General features: G+C 45.2%; 1 protein-coding gene across 9 annotated transcripts in view; it reads right to left on the reverse strand.

Moving 5' to 3' along the window:
* HERC3 (HECT and RLD domain containing E3 ubiquitin protein ligase 3) overlaps positions 1 to 23,195 on the reverse strand; it is a 137,501-nt gene that overhangs the window by 111,237 nt on the left and 3,069 nt on the right. For 5 of the 9 annotated variants that reach the window (XR_010943195.1, XR_010943196.1, XM_067736979.1 and 2 more), the window contains exon 3: positions 13,173 to 13,438. The exons of 2 other annotated variants lie outside the window; for them this stretch is intronic. Coding sequence is in view for 5 of the 7 variants with exons in the window: in XM_067736979.1 (XP_067593080.1) it covers positions 13,173 to 13,398 (226 nt within the window). In the remaining 2 variants the exon portion in view is untranslated. Of the gene's footprint in view, positions 1 to 13,172; positions 13,439 to 17,430; positions 17,491 to 23,195 lie in introns of all 9 variants that reach the window. 2 more of the 9 variants (XM_067736976.1, XM_067736978.1) reach the window with 1 other exon arrangement.

Consider the following 23,195-nt stretch of genomic DNA (forward strand, 5'->3'; position numbering starts at 1 on the left):
CTGAAAAATGGCTAAGGTGGTAAAGTTCACGTTAGGTATATTTTACCACAATAAAAAAAAGAAACACTGCATTGATTCTGAACTTGTTATCTACATGGAGTACCCACTGTATCAGTAACAGTAAGATAGCCAACACTTATTGACTGCTTCCTATGTGCCAGGAACTGTTTTAAGTGCTTTATGTTTTATCTCATTTATCTCCACAACAACCCTATGACGTAGGCACTCTTAGAAACACATCTGCATTTTTAAAAAACTCTCAGGCCCTCAAACACTACGAGCAAAAATGTAGAAGGGTGCAACTACTTTGGAAAATAGTTGACAGCTCCTCAAAAAGTTAAACAGAGTTACCCTACAACCCAACAATTCCACTCCTAGGTAGGTATCTAAGAGAAATGAAAACATATACCAACACAAAAACCTGTGCACAAACGTCCATAGCATTAATTGAAAGTATAAACAAAATGTGGTATATTTATACAATGGAATATTACCTGGCAAGAAAAAGGAATGAAGTACTGATATATGCTACAACACTGATGAACCTTGTAACGTTATGCTAAGTTAAAAGAAGCCAATCACAAAAGACCACATACTGTATGATTCTATTTACATGAAAAGTCCAGAAAATCTATAGAGACAGAAAGTAAACTAGCAGTTGCCTAAGGGCTAGGGGTTGGGGGGAAAAAGCTGCATGACTGCTAATGGCTATGGGGTTTCTTTTCAGGGTGATGAAACTGCTCTAAACTTGACTGTACAACTCTGTGAATATAATAAAAACCCACTGAATTGTATGCCTTAAGTGGGTAAGTTGTTTAATATGTGAATTACATCAATAATTATATATATATATATATATATTTTTTTTTTTTTTTGCAGTACACGGGCCTCTCACTGTTGTGGCCTCTCCCACTGCGGAGCACAGGCTCCGGATGCGCAGGCTCAGCGGCCATGGCTCACGGGCCCAGCCGCTCCGCAGCATGTGGGATCTTCCCGGACCGGGGCACGAACCCGCGTCCCCTGCATCGGCAGGCGGACTCTCAACCACTGCACCACCAGGGAAGCCCAATAAAGATATAATTAAAAATCAAAAATATCTCGGGGTCGGGGAATGGGTCCACACTTTATTCAGCAGACTGTCATAGTGCAATTGTCTACTACAGATGTAAGCATATGGCTTCTCATTCTGGAATACTTACAGTTTTAGGGTTACAAAAGAAACTTCATACCTATTTGGGTAAGGGAACTAACACACTGCAGGATATCTATGCTCAATATATTCAGGTCCCTAGCAGCAACAATACATTTGCAACTGATCCGCAAATACTTCAGACCCCAAAAGCAAATTCGGCAAACCTGATGCAGGAGAGCAGGCAGGATTTCTAGGGGTTACCTTTCTGTCTCAGCTCCTTCACACGTGTAGACATGCAGATCATTAGAGCCACCAAGCAAATGCCTGACAGCTGGAGCTGTGTGAGCCCATCTAGAAATGAATTCCACGTAGCAGCCACAGGAAGGAAAAATGAAAGGTACATAGTTCATTAAAACAAAGTTTGGGGGCTTCCCTGGTGGCGCAGTGGTTGAGAGTCCACCTGCCGATGCAGGAGACACGGGTTCGTGCCCCGGTCCGGGAAGATCCCACATGCCGCGGAGCAGCTGGGCCCGTGAGCCATGGCCGCTGAGCCTGCGCGTCCGGAGCCTGTGCTCCGCAACGGGAGAGGCCACAACAGTGAGCGGCCCGTGTACCGCAAAAAAAAAAAAAAAACACAACAGAAAAGGATTCATCTGTCTTGAAGTCTTTGGCTTCCTCCAGTCTCTCCCGTCACAAAGCTTTCACTGGTTGGTTCCATCCACACGCACTAAAGCCTGAAGCTCCCCCTGGCTAGACACCTGGGGATCAGTCCTAAGGTCTCAAGACAGCTCTGTTTGGCTGCAACAGGTGTGTCCTCTCATCACTGCCAAAGTTAACAGTGCCTCTAAACTGTAGACAAACTTGGAATAGCTTTTCTGACACAAAATATCTGAATCAGGGCAGTTAAATGGTACCCATAAAGTGACTTAACAAAGAGGTGGTGCTGGGTGTGTGTGTGTGTGTGTGTGTGTGTGTGTGTGTGTGTGTGTGTGTGTGTGTGTGTGTGTGTGTGTGTGTGTGTGTGTGTGTGTGTGTGTGTGTGTGTGTTAGAGAGAGACAGAGACAGAAAAAGAAGACGGAGGGAAAGAGAAATATTGCCCATTGTTCTCTGGGCACTGGCCCACCCCTTCCCACCCCTAATCACATTTTGTCAATTTAGATATATACAAAGCAGCTGTCAGGAATTCCCTGGCGGTCCAGTGGTTAGGAGTCTGCACTTTCACTGCCGCGGGCCTGGGTTCGATCCCTGGTCGGGGAACTAAGATCCCACAAGCCGCAGAGCACGGCCCCCCGCGCGCCAGAAAAGAGGCAGCTATTTACAAAACCTGTACGAAACCTAAAGATGAGTTCCCCTCCATTTGAGATGCTTTATGATGAATCAGAATAGTAAAGAAGAAAGGAGACAGGTACCCAGTCAGTCTGAATCATACCCTCAGTGACCAATGGAAGAGCATGAAATAGTCAGAATGACTAGATATTTTTCATCGTGAATGTCTCCATATCGCATATATTAAAGGCATTCACCAAAGCTTTTCTACCTCAAAAGCTACTTTCAGTGAAGAAGGAAAAACAGAAGGATGGGTAAAACATGGGCTGACACAAAACTTCCAACCTCTCACCCAAGACCAGCTGTTTCGAGGTCTCCCTGTCACATGCTACCTCACAGTAAATAAAAACACAATTACCTCAGCCGTCTCTCCTTCATATGCAGGGAACAGTGTTCAACTTGTGCCTCCGGGTGAGCTCAGCACGAGCGCTGGTCTTCACGGTTCCAACTGTCCCTTCTCTCCTCCGCTTCCCCACATTCTTGCTTCCTAGACGACGGCCTCCACCTCCTTGAAGGAAGCCAGGGGATCTGCTGCCTCAGGGCATCATGGTCCCCACCCTCCCACACTCCTTTTTCTGACTTTGGGCCCAAACAGCCTCGGACTATAGGCAGAATGTGGAACTTGCAGTCCCATCAGCACAATCTATTTGCCCGTGATTAGTACTATTCACACAGCACTAGGCCAATTCCAAACCAATCAGTAAAAGATTCCTTTCATGTGATAAAGTACAACCGACCACAAATCGATTTGAAGTGGGAAACAGGTTTTTTCAATTGGTAAGGACTCTCTGCAAGCTAACCTGACTTTGCAATGAGAAAAAGAAGCCTTAAAACGCTCTCCCTAACAGTATGAACAACTCCCCAAAAAAGTTAAAGGGCTGGGCTTCCCTGGCAGCAAAGTGGTTAAGAATCCGCCTGCCAGTGCAGGGGACATGGGTTCGAGCCCTGGTCCGGGAAGATCCCACATGCCGTGGAGCAGCTAAGCCCGTGCGCCACAACTACTGAGCCTGCGCTCTAGAGCCCGCGAGCCACAACTAATGAGCCCACGCACCTAGAGACCGTGCCCTGCAATGAGAAGCCACCGTGATGAGAAGCCCACGCACCACAACAAAGAGTAGCCCTGCTCGCCACAACTAGAGAAAGCCCGCGCACAGTTAACGAAGACCCAACGCAGCCATAAATAAATAAATTAAATTATTTTTAAAAAGTTAAAAGGCTGAGATGCTATTGTGACTAGACCTCACTCTGTGCTTCTCAGACACTCAAATTTTAATGAGGTAAATCATATTCCTTTTGAGAGACTGAGTCCATTGCAAATGTTTCAATAGCTGACGGTACCAAAGGAGAAAAATATCACAGGAGCGAAAATAACACTTTCAATATAACAGGCCACTTCTAGCATCGAAACAAACAAACAATAAAACATGGCATAGTGGCATAGCTTTACCTTGTTGGTAAAGCACTCGAAGAATAAATGCAGGCTTTAAATGGGGCCCAGCAAATGTTACCACCTCATTAGTGGGCTAGAGAATTGGCAGGAAGAAGGAATATGCATCACTAGAAAACTCCACTCCCATCCACCCACCCCCGACTTACACATAAACTCACCCTTACATTCTGAAGAAAAAAAGAAGTCTCTGAACACTTGAAGATTTGTGTCCATCACATTAACAAATGGATGTGCATACTCAAATGGAAATTTACTTATTGCTGCAGAAACGTGTGGCAGTAAGGGACGGGAGGGATCATAAAGGGTGTACTTTAGAGTCTGTTTCATTTCATGATTTTAATTAGTTTAACAATTAAATGAGGGACCACTAATAAATGAACGCCCGACTCACGGACCAGGTGATGCCACTTATCAGACCACTCAGTCTTTGCCGTCTTTCTAAAAACGGGTAAAACTGGTAAGGTTTACTGAGCTGAAGCCTCTGAGTCTACTACAGCTCTCTTTGGAGTTGTTCTGTGTGGCACCAAATCCACTTTTAGTTCTGTGAAGCCTAATAAATGGAAATCTTTACCATTCAAGTCACTCTTATCCTTCATCCTTACAATTCAGTGACTTGCGGTACGCGGGCCTCTCACTGCTGTGGCCTCTCCCGCTGCGGAGCACAGGCTCCGGACGCGCAGGCTCAGCGGCCATGGCTCACGGGCCCAGCCGCTCCGCGGCATGTGGGATCCTCCCGGACCGGAGCACGAACCCGCATCCCCTGCATCGACAGGCGGACTCTCAACCACTGCGCCACCAGGGAAGCCCCTCAGTGATTTTCTTTAAACACAGATCACTCTAATCTTTGTTGACCTAACCCTAGCAATCTCCCAGAGCCCATATAGAGCATGGCAAAGTAACAAAATAAAAAACCCATGAGACGTTTTATATATTTAACATACTACCTACACTCTGTGCCTACCACACTATGCTCAGCACTAAGGTACAAAGGGGAATACGACACTAACTCAAGAAATACACAATTCCACATCGTATATCATATACTAAACACCAAAGAAAGTCATTGCCTCATGATAACTGCCATTAGTTTTTTCTAAAAGCAGACGTGAAGGTGCTGAGTTCCTAAAAGGAGCTGCGGATCCTAACACGGAGCAAAATGCAGACTCCACGATTCAAAGGCGTTCGCTCGCACACAACATGAAACGAGGTGCCACGCGTTGCTTACCTGTCAGCCATCATCCCCTTCCTCCTCGCGCCAGAACTCTCAAGGCTGCTGGGCCCCGCCCCAGGCCTAGGAGATAAGCCAGCCCTGACTGTGCTAAGCAGATGATTCTTATTTCACTTATCAGGCACGCCAGTGAGCGGTCTAGGGTAGGCATGTAACCCAGGCCTGGCCAATGAGACTAAAGAAGACGTATGCAAGGGGGTTCCTGAGGGTTTCCCCATTGTGAAAGGTGACACAAGACACTACCCTTCCTCTCTGCTTTTGAACACAGCTGTGTGAGGGTGTGATGCCGGGAGCTGTGGCAGTCACCTGGTGACCATGAGGGGACAAGCCCAAGTAAGAAAGTCAACAACCTAAAGATGGCAGAAAAGAAAGGTGGGAAGCACCTGGGTGCTTGATGGTGTCAGTGTGCCTTTTGGTTTAACCAATCCTAGAAATACCTCTCTATGGGCTTTTTATGTGATCAGAAATTCTACTCACTGTTCATGCCACATTTAGTTTAGTATTCTGTTACTTGCAACTGAAAGCATCCTGTTACAGGCCCATTGTATTTTTTTAACACCTTTATCGGAGTATAATTGCTTTACAATGGTGTGTTGGTTTCTGCTTTATAACAAAGTGAATCAGCTATACATATACATATATCCCCATATATCTTCCCTCTTGCATCTCCCTCCCTCCCACCCTCCCTATCCCACCCTTCTAGGAGGTCACAAAGCACCGAGCTGATCTGCCTGTGCTATGTGGCTGCTTCCCACTAGCTACCTGTTTTACATTTGCTAGTGTATACATGAACATGCCACTCTCTCACGTCGTCCCAGCTTACCCTTCCCCCTCCCCATGTCCTCAAGTCCATTCTCTACATCTGCGTCTTTATTCCTGTCCTGTCCCTAGGTTCTTCACAACCCTTTTTTCTTTTTTAGAATCCATACATATGTGTTAGCATACGGTATTTGTTTTTCTCTTTGACTTACTTCACTCTGTATGACAGACTCTGGGTCCATCCACCTCACTACAAATAACTCAATTTCGTTTCTTTTTATGGCTGAGTAATATTCCATTGTATATATGTGCCACATCTTCCTTATCCATTCATCTGTCAACGGACACTAAGATTGCTTCCATGTCCTGGCTATTGTAAACAGAGCTGCAATGAACATTGTGGTACATGACTCTTTTTGAATTATGGTTTTCTCAGGGTATATACCCAGCAGTGGGATTGCTGGGTCGTATGGTAGTTCTATTGTAGTTTTTTGAGGACCCTCCATACTGTTCTCCATAGTGGCTGGATCAGTTCACATGCCCAGCAGCAGTGCAGGACACTCCCTTCTCCCCACACCCTCTCCTGCATTTACTGTTTGTACATTTTCTGATGATGGCACAGGCCCATTTAAAAAAAACAAAACAAAAAACAGGGATCAGACAGGTTCAGACTCCAGAGTAATCTCTTCTTAGGCCATTGCAGAATGCAGAGAGCAAACCACTTACCTTCTTTCAGGTCATGTATAATCCCGTCCAAAGGCTCCCCCCCATCAAAGCTAACTGGAAACCTAAAGTAACGGCCTACAAAATGCAGCTGGGCTCGGCATCAGTGGATTGCAGTCTACTTTCTGAACCTGTGGTAAGATCAAATCGCCTGGCCACGTGTTGCCAAACCACTTCAAGTCCTCCAGGAGCATCACGCAGTAGCCCCTGCTGTGCGAAAATACCCACAGTGGCTTCATTTGCTTCCCCTGTCTTTGCAGATTTGGACAGGAATGCTGGGGGCAATCTTAATCACGGTGCAGAGATATCCATATGTGCGTAAGCAGCTTTTACAGAGCTCCTAATATATGTAAGGTACTTTTCTTGGGACCGGTAAAGGACCCAAAAAATGGAAAAGAAAGAAAAGACTGTCCTTTAAAACTCAAAATATAAAAATAAGCATAATGTGTGAAGTCTCTCTTAACGCCCCTAGCCTACGTCATTTCCCTCCCCTGGATGTATATACCATTCATCAGACCCTACAGTGTTAAGGGAACCTATAAAAATGATTAACACAATTATTTACATATGTATAAATATAATATAGACTTAATGAATTTATTATTTGTTTATATTCTGGAATAGGAGGATCAGAAAATTGTAATGGAAGGTGTTAAGACAAATTACTATTATAAGCAGTAATAATACCTAGCACTAATTGAGTTCTTATTGATACTCTGGGCCAGCATTATTCCAAACACCTGATATACAACTTACTAAATCCTCACAACAACCCTAATAGATAGATATTATTAACAGTATCCACATGTTACAACTAAGGAAACTGAGACACACAGAGGTTAAGCAACCTTCCCAGAGTCACGCAGCCAGTGAGTGGCAGAGCCAGGATTCTAACCCATTAAGTCTGGTTCCAGAGTCCATGCTCTCATTCATTATACTGCCTGCATAATTAGCTAACACTCTAAATTAAAATCATTCACAATAACGATTTCAATTGCTATGAGTAATTTAATAATTATATATAATAGAAATTGCCAAACATGTCTGAATAATGAGAGAAAAAATGATTTAAAATCTGTAAGGGTATGAGACAGTATCTGCTGGAGAGTTACCACAGATTTCAGCATTACATGCTATTAAAGGGCATTTACTCAGGAAGACGAAGATTCCGGTAGCTCTTGAATCACTGTGAAGTATCAGCTGACTAGATAAACTCCATCCACATGGATAAATTCAGAAACATTTCACCTATCCTTGATCTGTCAAGATCACAGATCACCAAGCTAGACAAGAGTTCATCAAACCGGCCAGACAATGAAATCATTGTCACAACACAAAAATTCAAGGGTGGACTTACTAAAATCATGGAACCTCCCTAGAGACTGACCCCATCACCAAAGCGACCCCTGAACAAACCAACCTAAGATAAACCTGAACTTTCTATGCGTGTGGTGGAAAAGATGACATTTCTTAGAAATCAGAATTCAGCACTCACTGTTGGTGACCTAACTCTCCACCACAACTCTTATTTTGACACGCTTAGGACCTTTATCTCTTGCTCGGCACAAGGTGAACTGCATTATGTAAACTTCACAGGAACACACCTTATTCCCACCTGGCCTATAACCTCCCAAAGGGCAGCTCTGCACTTAAGGTGTTTTGTCCTGACAGTATCTAGAACAAATGGGGAACCTAGTAGTCTAATCACTCCGTAAATATCTGCTGACTGAATGACTGAATGAGAAGTAATTCAAGGAAATAAAGGAACAAAGAACATGAGGTAAGTTGCGAGGCAAAAGGTATCCGCCTGAGATGTGAATTATCATGTGTTCTTTTCCCCAGATTCTGTGGTACTCAAAAGAGCATAAAACAAAATGACAGTCATCTAAGATGAATGGGCACTGTTTCTCCGTACCTTTAATCAAAGCACCTGGATCATATGTGCTATTCAACCAGTACATTAAAGAATGCAAGCTTCTTGGTGGCCAAGTTTGTATCTTTGTTTCTTTTATAAGGACTGAGTGGAAATTGAATATAAATGAGAAAAACACCTTGAAAATAAAATTCTATTGGCCTTCCCAATCAGTCTAAAGTTGAAAAGATATCCATGGACAAAATTCCAGGATTATTAAAACCAAACTGTCAGTACCCAACCAAAACTCAAACTCAACTCTCTTTCCTCTTCTCCTTTACATACACCTGGGATAATTCTACTGACCTACTTTACAGAACTATCACGAGGATTAATCAGCTTAAAAATGATAAGCACATGGACAGGAAGAGAGCTTGCAATATCTATAGTTAACCACTTTTACAATTAACTAATGAACGGAGCCTCTTGTATCACGAGGCAAACCACTGTGCTAATTACTTAAAAGTACACTGCAAATTTTTAAAGCACAAATAACATCTCACATTGAAGAATGTGCTCATAAATAAGTATATGTTTTATAAGACATTCAAATGTCTTTAAGGAAAGCAGGCTGAGTACTACAGACAGAAAAAAGTTAACTGTTGATCAACCACACCAGAAAAACAAAATTATTAAATGACATTTGCCCCTGATCCCTAGGCCTCTGGACCAGAAAGCTGTCCCCTCAGCCGTCAAAGCCGTCAACACCTCCACGGGGTTTGATGACTACCATTCTCATCATCAGAGCGATGATGAATTTATGTAAGCCCTCCCCCACCCACAATTCCTACTGCAGAGGAGATGGGCCCCCAACAAGCGCAGTGTTGAGATCTGAATATCTGCTATGGTACCTTCTGCCTTTTATATCAGAGTTATGCCCATGGAAGCACGCATTGCAATGTTAGGAAGTCATTACCGGATTTCTTCTGTTTCCTTTCAGCTCAGTTAGTTTGCTTTTCGGCAAAAACCGATTAACGTAACAGAGTTATGGCGTCCTTCAGATGCCCTAGAGCAACCTGATAAGCTGCTTGAAAGTGTTACTTCTACCAGCGTTACCAGCAACCACAGCTCTGGGGACTGAGGCTCCTGAGACGTTCTGCTTTATAAACCTCATTTATCAAACAGCAGGAGAGCTGTTACATATGGTGATGGGCATTACGGAAATACTTAGACTGAATACAAAACGTGAATGTGAATTGGATTAAATTACCTACAAGAAAGAGAGAAACTAACTCAGGAGGAGGCAAAAGGAACCAATCACAGGTGTGAATCGAATAGAGCTGCACAGAAATGTTAGTCTGTTTATAAACTGTTACTCTCGGGGGTTGCCATGGAAAGGTTTCCTGGGATGTCTAGGCAGAATTTTTATTTGCTTATTTATTTTGGCTGAGTTGGAATTCTTAACCACTGTGCCACCAGGGAAGTCCCCAGAATTTTTAAAATTTAACACAGGCTAAACTAAATAATTGCATCTACCACAGCTCCTGCCTCCTCAAGACAGGAAGAAAGGTTAGAGGTTTACATAAATTCAGACCCTCCTGATAACATAAGGATTAGCTTAAGCTGAAATCCCAATATGGGAAATCAGAGTATGGATGGGAAAAGGAGAAGGGTTCCTTCACAAGAAGAGTTGTGTTGACAATGTGGATGGGCGGGAATAAGAGAAGCACGATAAACTGAGGTTAAGTTGTTTGAATTTTTTTCTATGGGCCACTAGTTCCTATTTTAATTTAATAAAATATTTCAAGACTTGCTTAATGTTCAGTTATAGATTAATCACTTATTTAAAAAATAATAAATAAATACAATAAAAAAATGCTTCTAAGGGTCACAGACCTCTCCACGTTTGGCCAAAGCACAAATGAATGAGTCACGGACACACCTAAGCTAGAACCGGCGGCTGCTGGCACACGGGGAACATCTGGGCCTGCGTAACCAGGAGTTTCAGCGCCCGAGGCGTCCTGGAAACATGCTCCCATGCCACACAGAGACACACGCGACGTTGGTCACACAAGGGCATGCTAAGAAGGAGAGAAATCCGCGTACAAGGAAAGCACAGTAGCCTCAGAAGCAGCAAACGCAATAGGAAACTATGAGATGTGCTCACGGAGGAAAAACAGAAATCCTTTTAAGATCGTCGCCGAGGGCTTTATACCACCGCTCCGTGGCACCTACAGAATTCCCCCCAAAATGAACTCAGGTACCGTGCAACTTTGCCAGCTAGAGACCGAGTGTAGAAAGGGACACTTCACCATCGGCAGGACAGACTCAAGGCACACGTTCCAAGCGAAGAGCTCTGTCCTTGCGCATCCCCTACATGACCACCTTCTCCCACCTTTCCTTCCCCCCTCACTCTTTTTAATCCTTCCTACTGCTAAATCCTTTGGTCTGGGCAATGATGTTGTCTTGCAATGGCAGACCTGCCCACGGCCCCCGGAAGCATGCTCTCTGGGGTGGCGGCCTTTTCTCAAGCTCGCTCCCCCAAGACCGCAGGGGTTACTCGGGGATGGCATTCCTGTGGGCCCAGCCATTACAGGCTGCCCGAACCAGGGTCCCTCTTCACTGACGTCCCCTCCGTGCCTAGCAGCTCCCCAGGTCACAGCTCTCAATAAACACACACAGAAAACAAGCTCACTTTCTTCTTCCCACTCATTAAAACTAAACCCAACTGGCACCCAGATTTAGAACGCACCTACCAATGAGAAAATTAAAGAGAGGGAGGCTCCCTCCCGCAGAATCTTCCCATTCAATGAGGCACTATTCCGCAGCTGCCACGCCGTTTGTAATTAACAGGCAAGCTTAACCAGCGACAGAAATTTCTGGACTTCACTGCAATTTACACTAGAGCCTGGCTCATTCCAAATTTCAATTGCAAGCACCGGCTGGACTGCGTGGTCGAGCCCGAGAGCCTTCTTGGAACATCACTGGCTGGAGTCGCTCGCCATCACTCGGCCCTGCCTCCCGGGAGGGAGCAACTGTGGGCAGATGCAGGCTGACCGCCCACCCGGCGCCAGGCGCTCTGGCAGGAGGGTCGGCTGGAAGGATGGCAGATGGCACTCAGGCGTATTCACCACGCTGCCATCTGCACATCTCTGCTATCGCTGGCCTGCAAGGGCTTCGGCTTCCTTTTTCACCTGCCATCCCAGGTCCCATCCTCTGGCCCCAGGTCTTAGGACCAAGGTGAGCCCTGAGGCACCTCTGGGCGGCTGGCCCTACCCGGAGGCGGCCTGACAGACGGCAGGGTCACGGAGAAAACAGACAGGAGGGTGGGAGGATGGCGGCCATCACAGACTACAGGTAGCCTTGGGGAGACCTCTTTACCATCTGAATCTCCTTCTTCAAGAACTACAGAACAGCAGGGAGTCACCTTTTCCAGGAAAGGAGCTGAGGTTTGGAAATACCGAGGCAGAGGGGAGGTAACGCCTCCTCCACCAGGTGTGTCTGGCTCCAGAGTCCCCCCCACCGTGGTGTCTCAGCAGGCGTTACCACAAAGATCTCCTGGTCCCCAAAACATTCCCTTCAAAGGCTGGCCAGGGTGGGTACAAGTCCTCCAGGATCACCGGCGTAAAGCGGGCCTTTCCGGTCTCTTAAAGTGGGCCTTGAATGTAGACATTCCCCCCAGACAGGAGCACGCCTTGGGCTGGGACCTGCCATCAACCCCCCTGCAGGCATCAGCTGTGAGATGCTGCTCTCAGCTGGGGAACAGGGCGTGCGTAGGCGCGCCACGCAAGACACAAGTGAGGTTTTACAGGAGGCGAAAAAGGACCGCGGTTTTTTCCAATATGAAAAATACTTTTTAAAGTCAAAAACCTTCCTGCCACTTCCATAACAGCTGTTTATTTTAATTTTGTATTATATTCATCGGTTAAACACATATTGGTTAGGATTTACTAACTCAATTAATGAACTGGTGGCCCTGTGAACCGCATTTTTATTTCAGTGAACAGGATCTACTTACATTTGAAAACACGTAGTATGAGGTGCGTTGTACACAGAAAGGTGTACATACACGTGTGGCCCGTGCTACAGACCCCTTCCTAGAACTCCGCAGAGTCCAGGGCCCACAGCTCAGGAGCCCCTGGCTACAACACTGGGCCCTGCTCCAGGTGGGCAGGCCTAGGGCGGTGGCTTCTCAAGGAGGCTCTCATGAGGGAACCAGGAGGCAAAGAATGGGCCAGGAGCCCACAAATCGTGCTTCACGTACTTCACAATTTAGCCTTAAGACCAGCCCTGCAGCCCTTTATCCAAGGGTCAACATAAAAATTAATGATTACAAGTTAATACTGATACATGCTATGGGAGAGAATAACTATGAGAAAAGAGGGAAGCAGGCACAGGGGGAAAAAGAAAAAAAAAGCTCACCCTAATGCCAAACTGACTTTCCTAAAAGAACACAAAAGAATAAAATGCTCTAGACAAAACCCAGCAAGGCTGTTTTTCCATGAAGCTCTGGCCTCTTGATGTGATTTGGACTGAACAAGAAAGACAGCAAGTGACAAAGAAAACGGCACATGCTAGCGTGAAAAATACTACACAGTCACAATTTCTCACCAAAAGGAGAGCCTCCCTGAAAGGTCAACACTTGGTGAGGAAACCTTCGGCCAGCCTCGCCCGTCATCGAGGCTGCCTAGGTGCACTCACCTGGCTTGTTTCCTTCCCTCTCGTGGCCCAGCTGCCCCTTGGTGTTCAAACCGCACGTGTAAACTTCCCCATCCTCCAGCAGGAACACGGAGTGGCTTCCTCCGCAGGCCACTTCCTTGACGCTTCTGTCGGACACAAATCCACACACCTGTGGCTCGGCCACAATCCCTTGCAGGTTAGTGCTCATCCCAGGTTGGCCCAGAGACCAATATCCCCAACATAACATCGTTCTTGTCCTTCAGGGAGTCATGTAGCCTAGAAGAGAGCTTTGTAAGAAAAAAAAAAAAAGGTGCGGGGGAATCAGAAAAAAAAAATCACTTTAAGGAATAAACGTAATCAATTTTAAAGAAGCCCCCCCTTAATATTCTTCAGATACTTTGCATCTCAAAATAAAACATATTAATATTGCTGAAGGTAGTTATAATAATAATGCTATTTTTTTGTTTTAGTAAGAGTTTTAAAAAATGTCTAAAGAGGGCTTCCCTGGTGGTGCAGTGGTTGAGAGTCCGCCTGCCGATGCAGGGGACACGGGTTCGTGCCCCGGTCCGGGAAGATCCCACATTCTGTGGAGCGGCTGGGCCCGTGAGCCATGGCCACTGAGCCTGCGCGTCCGGAGCCTGTGCTCCGCAACGGGAGAGGCCACGACAGTGAGAGGCCCACGTACCGCAAAAAAAAAAAAAAAAAAGTCTAAATAAATTTTGTGTAAAGGAACAGTGAACACAGACAGAATGTGGCTTTCAGATCACTGATGAAGAACTGAGTACAGGAGACTTGCTGCAACAATGTCTGCAAACCATGATGTCAATAACTGTTTTGAAACTACCCTCATGACTTCAGCTTGTCCTCTCTTGTTGCACCTTTCCTTTGAGTTTTCTGGTTTTGGGTTTTTTTAAACTAACTAATTGTGAACTAACTCACTCCTTTAGGTAGCCAATTGTTAACTTGCATAGTAGTAATTCACTACTCAAAACAAAAATTAGAAACGGGAAAAAAAATGCTATCTTCTCTGCCATTCCCTCTTACACATCCTTCAGGATCTGGGTCAAGCTTCAGTTCCTACCTGAGAGCCTCTGGGGACCATTCCAGCCCCAGTCAGCCTGCATCTCTCTGACACGCCTACTATACGGCCTTGACTGGAAACTTTCTCTGTCTCTTATAACTTAACTCCTCAGCCTAATTCTAATGGCCTCAGGCAGAGACCACAGCACGACACATACCTCTCTGATTTAGCAGGTGCTCAGTCAACCTCTGGCTGACTGATGACAGCTGACCACCCCATGCTTCCTTTTCGTACAAACAACAACTAAAACTAGAACTACCATATGACCCAGCAATCCCACTACTGGGCATATACCCTGAGAAAATGATAATTTGAACAGATACATGCACCCCAATGTTCATTGCAGCACTATTTACAATAGCCAGGACATGGAAGCAACCTAAGTGTCCATCGACAGATGAATGCATAAAGAAGATGTGGCACATATATACAATGGAATACTACTCAGCCGTAAAAAGGAACAAAACTGAGTTATTTGTAATGAGGTGGATGGACCTAGAATCTCATACAGAGTGAAGTCAGAAAGAGAACAACAAATACCATATGTTAATACACACATATGGAATTTTAAAAAGCAGTACCGATGAACCTAATGGCGGGGCAGGAATAAAAACACAGATGTAGAGACCGGACTTGAGGGCACAGGGTGGGAAGGGTAAGCTGCAATGAAGTGAGAGAGTGGCATGGACATATACACACTACCAAATGTAAAATAGCTAGCTAGTGGGAAGCAGCCGCATAGCACAGGGAGATCAGCTCGGTGCTTTGTGACCACCTAGAGGGGTGGGATAGGGAGGGTGGGAGGGAGACGGAAGAGGGAGGGGATATGGGGATATATGTATATGTATAGCTGATTCACTTTGTTGTACAGCAGAAACTGACACAACATTGTAAAGCATTTATACTCCAATAAAGAACATGAAAAAAAATGTTATTCTGAGTTAAATGCAATCATGGGAAGGAAGGGAGGAGAGATAAGATGCAAACTAGGGATGGGGGGCGGGGGGGGCGGGGAACAACAGACATTTAAAAAGAGCAGCAAGATCACAGTCTAGTCATAATTTAATTTCCCCAATTTGCTCAGCTGCTGTATTTGTACTAATTACTTTCTTCATTTTTAATGTTTCATGAGTTTGTCTTATCTCTCCTACCAATAATTACACAAACACCATAGTGCTTACTATACCGCAGTCACTGTACTAATAAGCATTCTGTATCACTGTCTCATTTCATCCTAACAACTCTGTACCCTAAGCACTATTGTTAGCCTCATTTTCAGATAAAGCAAGGCTCAGAGAGATTAAGAAGCATGCTCAAGGTCACAGAGTTGGAAGGCACACAACCAGGCTACGGGTCTAGGCCTGAAGCCAATGTGCGTGCTCTTATCCACTGGGCTACACGGCCACCCAAGCAGATCTATACATCACCTACTAGAGCAAGAGCACACACCAAAGAAACGTATGGAGTGATGTAGCCAGTATACCACACAGGAGGTCTTAGAAACTTGGAAATAAAGGTGCCCTCAGAGAGCGAAAGTAGTCAGAATTAATAGATAAAGGATGAGATTAGGCAGCTGAGGCATTAAGCCATCCTCTTAACCAGACAAATACAATGTGTCTAAAAATATGGCATTAAGAGCTGGACTTCCCTGGTGGCACAGTGGTTAAGAATCCTCCTGCCAACGCAGGGGACACGGGTTCGAGCCCTGGTCCGGGAAGATCCCACATGCTGCGGACCAACTAAGCCCATGCGCCACAACTACTGAGCCTGTGCTATAGAGCCTGCGAGCCACAACTACTGAGCCCATGAGCCACAACTACTGAGCCTGTGCTCTAGAGCCCGCGAGCCACAACTACTGAGCCTGCGCTCTAGAGCCCGCGAGCCACAACTACTGAGCCCACGTGCCACAACTACTGAAGCCAATGCGCCTAGAACCCGTGCTCCACAACAAGAGAAGCCACTGCAATGAGGAGCCCTTGCACCGCGACGAAGAGTAGCCCCCGCTCGCCGCAACTAGAGAAAGCCCGTGCGCAGCAACGAAGACCCAATGCAGCCAAAATTAAATAATTTATTTAAAAAAAAAAAGAAGGCCTTTGGGACACAATCAAAGCCTCACTTTAGATAGGACAAAGTATTTCTTTTAAATAAAAGAAGCTCTGATTGTATGTTTACATACGCAAAGGTCTATAAACAATGCTGACACCAGCTTTATTCGTACTAAACAAAAATGGCAACAACCCAAATGTCCATCAACATGGACACTACTCATCAATAAAATACAATGGAACACTATTCATCAATTAAAAAGGGCCACGACTGAAATGCACTTAATGTAAGAGAAAGCTGCAACCCAATGTGGTACGACCTTTCTGTAGAATGAAGGTTAGTTTAAAATAAATTCCTCAAAGGTGTTAGGGACTGCCCTTTTGTCTAATCTCTCTCAAGTCCCTCTTTATCTGGTAACAAACCCTACGCCCTCCTGCACAAAGGTGAGCAGGACCCTGGCCAAGCCAGTCAGAGAAGTCCGCCCCTAAGCCACTGGGATTGGTGCAGGGAGAGGTTCACACTCCCAACTGGGCCAGAGTCCTCCCCCATTAAGTCCCATGGAGCTCTGATGGAAGACTGCCTCTTGCCTCTGAAGGTAACTGTAGCTGCTGGAAGCTCCCTTCCCTGTCACACAGAGGATACCTGTAAGACATTGGGAAGCTACCAGCCAGAAAGGTTCAAAGACAGGAGACAGAGAGAGTCCCACTGATGCTGACTGAGCCTTGGATCTCCTCTTGCCTAGGGCCAGCACGCTGACCTTCACTCTTCCTGAGCACAGTTGTGTTTCATTGCTCATGAATTCCATACTTGTGAATTTGCCTACTCACCGATATTTATTTGTAACCTCAAAGTCAATACTCGGAGACTTTTTGCAGTCATTCCCAGACATGTGCAGAGAGGTGAAAAATTTGAGCCACTCTCTGTGCACGTTCCCAGCTGAAGTCAAACAAGATGATGCTCTACCCTCTTGTCTCAACTCTCACACCGTAAGCAAGTGATCTTTTTGACTCTGCTTGGTGCCACAGTTCTCATACTTTTATATTGTTCTGTTGGTGATTTTGCTGTTTAAAATGCCCCCCAAGCATACAGCTGAAGCACTGTCTAGTGTTCCTAAGTACACGAGGGCTGTGATATGCCGCACAGAGAAAGTACCTGTGATAGATGAGCTGCGTTCATGCGTGAGTTCCAGTGCGGTTGGCTGTGAGTTCAATGCTAATGCAAAAAAGAGGAAATTCACGGATCAGTACATGTGGCCGCTCTGGAAAGTGCTAAAGTAGCATCTATAGTGCATAATGAAGCTACAGAAGAGACAGAAAAGCCACTGGATATCTGGAGATTCATGAAATGATGCCTGATTGTAGCGTGTAGTAGACAGCACTGTTGTGAGGCTGAAAGCCAAAGAAACTTACCGTCACGTTACCCAGGGTCAGGAAAATGTTAAAAAAACTTCCTGACTAGTGTTTTATGATAAAGAAATACTGTATAGAGTTAATCATTTGTAAGAAATAGGCATCAAATAAGGTGTCTAAAAAGAAACACACTTTTTTCTAGATTTTTTTTTTTTCCTTTGGCTCCACCACAAGGCTCGTAGGATCTTAGTTCCCTGACCACGGATCGAACCTGGGCAGTGAAAGCAGAGTCCTAACCACTGGACCACCAGGAGATTCCCCCCAGAAACACACTTAAACATACATGAAACAAGGTTACGTATTCATCTGTTGACCAGAGGCTCTTAGCAGGAACCTAACTAACCCTGTGTTTCCCCAGGAGCAATGGCTCAGTCTTTATTAACGTGGTGTTCTCAGCAACTTCATAGAACTTAACTACCACGAAAAACGAGAATCACCTCTATGCAGTCTAAGAAGTCCCTTCTTTGTCTGCTTAAGAAGGAATGTCTGAATTGGATTTGTCACTCGAAATTTAAAAAAAAACTCCTACCTGATAATATTAACATTACACTATTAATAACAACAGCAGGTAAGACTTCATTTGAGCTTATACTGAGTGCACTTTTCTATGTGGTTCACAGATATTAAATCATTTGATTTTCTACGAGGTAGGTACGGCTATTATCAACTCAAATTTGTAGATGAAGAAAGTGAAGACAAAAAAAAAGAGAATGAAGAAAAAGAAAGTGAGACAGAAAGTGTTGAAGTGACTTGACTGAATCACACATCGAGGTAGTGGCAGAGCTAGGATTTAAGCCCAGAGAATGTGCTCTTGACTAGTGTGCTACACAGTAAGGAGTCTAGGAAATGGACAGCCAGTCAGAACTTCCCAATACCTCCAGCTGTCCAGAGAGAAAGGGTACCATAACCAGTCAAGCTGACTATCTGATCTGCTAAGTAATTATTGCCCAATAATGGAGATGGGGAGATCAGACTCCATGACATTCATCATTACGTTTACCCAGCCACTTGCACCGCTTAGATTCCATGATTAATACGCAATCTTAAATAACTTGGTTTCCAAGGCAGATACTACTACGGGGAAAGAATACTGTGCCCAGCTGTCCAAAGCATCCCAGCCTTCTTGGCATTTCTACTTCTCATTGTTAATTTGGCATCTTGGATCTATCAGTTTCTTATAAGTCTGTGTAACATGATTCAGTCCTTGAGCGTCAGCTGAACTCTGATGCTCTGGCCAACTGCAAGCCTGGGTAAGCAGCCTGAGGTACGGCCTCATCCCTGACTGACTAGTAGAAACCATTTATGAAGAGATAAACAGGGCTATTGTTAAAATCCTGCCCACATGAATTACAGTCATGCAGTCTTCAAGTAGTCAAATGAAAACTACTTATTCAAAAGACGCAGACATAGAGAATGGACTTGAGGACACGGGGAGGGAGAAGGGTAAGCTGGGACGAAGTAAGGGAGTGGCATGGACATATATACACTACCAAACGTAAGGTAGATAGCTAGTGGGAAGCAGCCGCATAGCACAGGGAGATCAGCTCGGTGCTCTGTGACCGCCTGGAGGGGTGGGATAGGGAGGGTGGGAGGGAAGGAGACGCAAGAGGGAAGAGATATGGGAACATATGTATAACTGATTCACTTTGTTATAAAGCAGAAACCAACATACCATTGTAAAGCAATTATACTCCAATAGAGATGTTAAAAAAAAACCAAAACTATTTATTCAGAGGTCACTAAATAGCAACCAGAGAGAAGATGTATTCCTATCAAAGAAAGAATTATTAACCCTAACTGGAGATATGGTCTAGCTCCTCACGGCGCCCTGCCAAAAGTAGAGAAGGAGGCACCCAAAGCGTCTAGCTTTCAGGAGAGAAGTTCAGTGCGTTGAAGAGAAGTCAGATATTAACTTAGCTTTCACTTCAAGCACACACACCCCCGAACCTAGGAGCTGTTGGCGTCCATGAATTTTAAGGTCTGTCTCTGGCAATGTTCTTCATCACTGGGCATTTGGATCTCCTGGGTCCTCTCACCCACTTTTCCTCACTCACCATCTCTCCCTTGCTTCTAGAGGAGTAGAATCTTTCACTTCCCTTCAAAACACACAATGATAAAAGGTGCTACAGAAGAATACAGGACGACACACCGGCTCAGCACTCGCACCCGCCACCTTGGCTGTCCTGGGCCACTTCGGTCCGGCCCCTCCATTTCCTGCCCCTTATCTCCCCGTCGCAAAACAAAAAGAAGAAAGATGGACCTTCCGTTCCTTCCCTCCATGTCACATCTCGTACTTTTCCCAGCCCTTCTCCTCATCTATTTTTGGTAAAAGACTCAGGATAATGTTAGCAGGGCTTAAGGGTCAAAAGGACCAAAGTTCAAGCCCCAGAGTGACCACGTCCTAGCTGTGAAACCTTGGGGAAGATATTTAAACACTCTAAGCCTGGTTCCTGTCCCTAAAGTGGCAAGAAGAGCAACAGGGCTGTTGTGAGGACCAGTGACAGGATGTGAGTAACGAGCGCTTAGCACGGGGGCCCGGCACTCAGTGCAGGTGGCCGGTCGCTGTCAACAGCTGCAGCACCTGCTCTAGGTGCAGGACTCTGCTCTGGGTCCTCAGCACGCAGGGAAGCTCCCCAGCGGGCTGGGGTGTGACTCCCTTCCTCCTGTGCTTAGCGTCTGCTGTTCCGCCAGATCTGTGCTAGGGCAAGGCGGCGCTACCCCGGCTGGCATAACTCACACGTAGGAAAGTCGAGGTTGCAAGGACAAAGTGTTTCGTATGTATTTTCTTTTCAATTCTGGGGAGGCCAAGGGGGGGGGTAGATAAGTCTCCTTTGATCAGTCCTAGAGAGCTGAATGCTACAAGACAAGCTGCAGTTCCTAAACTTTGTCTTACTAATCAGACTGTGCAAACATCAGCCTAACAACTGATTCTTATTTCTCTGAAAGTCACTAAAACCTAACTAACACTCAGGCAGGACTTCTAATCTCATTTACGATAGGGATAAGCTTTGTTTCACATAAGCTCAGAAGCCTTTACCTACATGGTGTACGGGGAAGGGAGGGTCTTTTCCAACAGCAGGGAAAGAGAATGTCCCAGGCTTCAGTGCTGCGCAGGCACTCCCCAAATCCAAGCTTTGAATAAATCTGGAGCCAAAATTCCCATGCAGAATTAACTCCAGTAACAAAGAAGATGTATTCTCATGACACACTTTATTGCCCGAAGTTTACTACCACAGGCGGAAACGGCACACAAGGCAGAGAGAAGTTTTCAACAGTGTGAATCCACTCCTTGCTGGTTTCTCTCTTTCCCTTCAGCTGGACTTTGGTCCTCTGACCCTTTTAGCCAACACAGGAAACATTCCTACCCCTCCCCTGATGATCCCTGCACAGGTGGGGTCTTCTTTACTACCTGGTGTTGGGCTTTGTACAACTAGAAGAATGATCTTTCCATTGTCTGCATAAGGCTCCGTCTGCCTTCAGAAAAAGACACCTGACCAGACTGGCAAGAATTAAAAAGTCTGGCAGTGCCGAGTCAAGGATATAGAGCAACCAGGACTCTGACCCGCAGCTGGTGGGAGTGTAAGTTGGCAGAACCACTTTGGAAAACAAGTGGGCATTGGTTCTAGTGAAGATGAAGCTGTAAATACCCCACAGCACAGTAATTCCACTCCTAGGCACACGGCCAGCACGGTCCAGCTTATCAAGTGTCTACAGTGCTCCTTCGATCTGCCGAGCACGGAGATACAGAGGTGAGTAAAACCTGGAAACTGAGGACTCTGTGATGGAAATGTTCCACGTCTGTACTGTCCAGTGTGGTGGTCACAAGCGACAGGTGTCTCCTGGGCACCTGAAAGGTGGTTAATGTGACTGAGGAACTGACATTTTAATTTCATCTCATTTTAATTATTTTCATATCAGTAGTCACACATAGCTAGTGGCTATCCTACGGTACAATGCAGCAAGAAACTCAGGAATATATGCCCCAAGGTATATGCACAAGAACATTCATGGCAGGATTATCTGAAACATACAGAACAAAGACAACCCAAGCGTCCATCTGTAAGGAAACGGATGAGCCGCAACACATACGTGAAATAGAATGCTGTACAGCAGTGGAAGAGCAATGACTTCCATCTACAAACATCCGTGCAGCTAAATCTGAATAATGGTGTTGAGGAGGGGAAAAACTCACAGAAGAATTCAGAACGTGATGCATCTTTACAAAGTCCAAACACAAGTAGAACAAGTATTTGGAGATAAAAACATTAGTGGTGCTAAAGCTATGAAAGAAAAGCAAAAAAATGATCAATACAAAGACTGAGAGAGACCTGTGTATATGTGACAAGGAAGGGGACCTTCTGGAAGGAGCACAAAGGGAGCTTCAGTAGCGTGGTTGATGTTCTGCTTCTGTCCTGTTATTGTTGTTTGGAGAACATCTATTACACATACTGTTTTATGCTTTCAGACACTTCACAGTCTTTTAAAGAACGAAAAGTACTATTGAGGTAAGATCACTGCTTCTTGCATCTCACCCACCAATTCCCCATCCATGAGCAGACTGAGAGCTTCTCCATGTAAGGAACCAGGTTTTACTCATCTGTGTATCTCCCGTCCCCAGCATAACAAAGGAGCGCCGCAGATGCTTCATAAGTGCCTAGAAAACTGAACCCGAAACTGAGAAAACCAGATCTCCCACAATCTAAAGTTGTTATAACAGTTTTGTTTGCCCGGTTCCGTTAGATACACATTCCCTAAGCAGTAACAAAAAAACAACAATGTATTTCCTCCATTCTCAATGTGCTCTGCCCTCACCACATTTTAGCGGATCTGAAAGCAGAACGCCTTTTACGATCCAAGCTGTCATTAAATAATGGTGTTTCTCAATGCTAGCATCGAGGAACGGAAGCTCCATGAAGGAAGGACTGAGCCTCTTTGCTCATTTCTCTACCCCTAGAGACTAGACTAGTGTCTGGCACAAGGGAGGGCTCAACAGATACTTGTTGAATGAAGAAAAAGTAATAGTTGCTATTACTGCAAGCCTACCGTGTGTCTGAATCTGTGCTAAAAACTTTACATAGATTATTTAATTTGCCCTTTACTGTAACCTCAAGACTTAGCAAGGTTAAGTCACTTGACCAAGAGCATGTAAATAAGTACTAGCTGTGGTGGAAACTTACTTAGTCTAAGTGGCAAAGGCAGGATTCAAATCTCATCTCCCAGACTCCAAAGTCCACGCTCTTAAACGTGATGTTATACCACCACTTAAATATAACAAAGCCAAGCTATACTCCTTCTCCAATTTTAAAAACAAATGTTAAAAGAAGAACGTTGCACATAGTAAGTGAGCTCACATTAGCTGAATCACTGGCGATATTCGTGGGCAACTACAGCTATAACCAACCTGTGTAAGCCAGAGACAGGAGGGATGCGTGAGGCCACCTCAACAGAGTTAGCCAGGCTTTCCTCCACGTTCACCGGAACTTACAGTGAGTCTAGTTCACTTACTGG

Source organism: Pseudorca crassidens, chromosome 4, assembly GCF_039906515.1.
Source record: "Pseudorca crassidens isolate mPseCra1 chromosome 4, mPseCra1.hap1, whole genome shotgun sequence".
NCBI lineage: Eukaryota > Metazoa > Chordata > Mammalia > Artiodactyla > Delphinidae > Pseudorca > Pseudorca crassidens.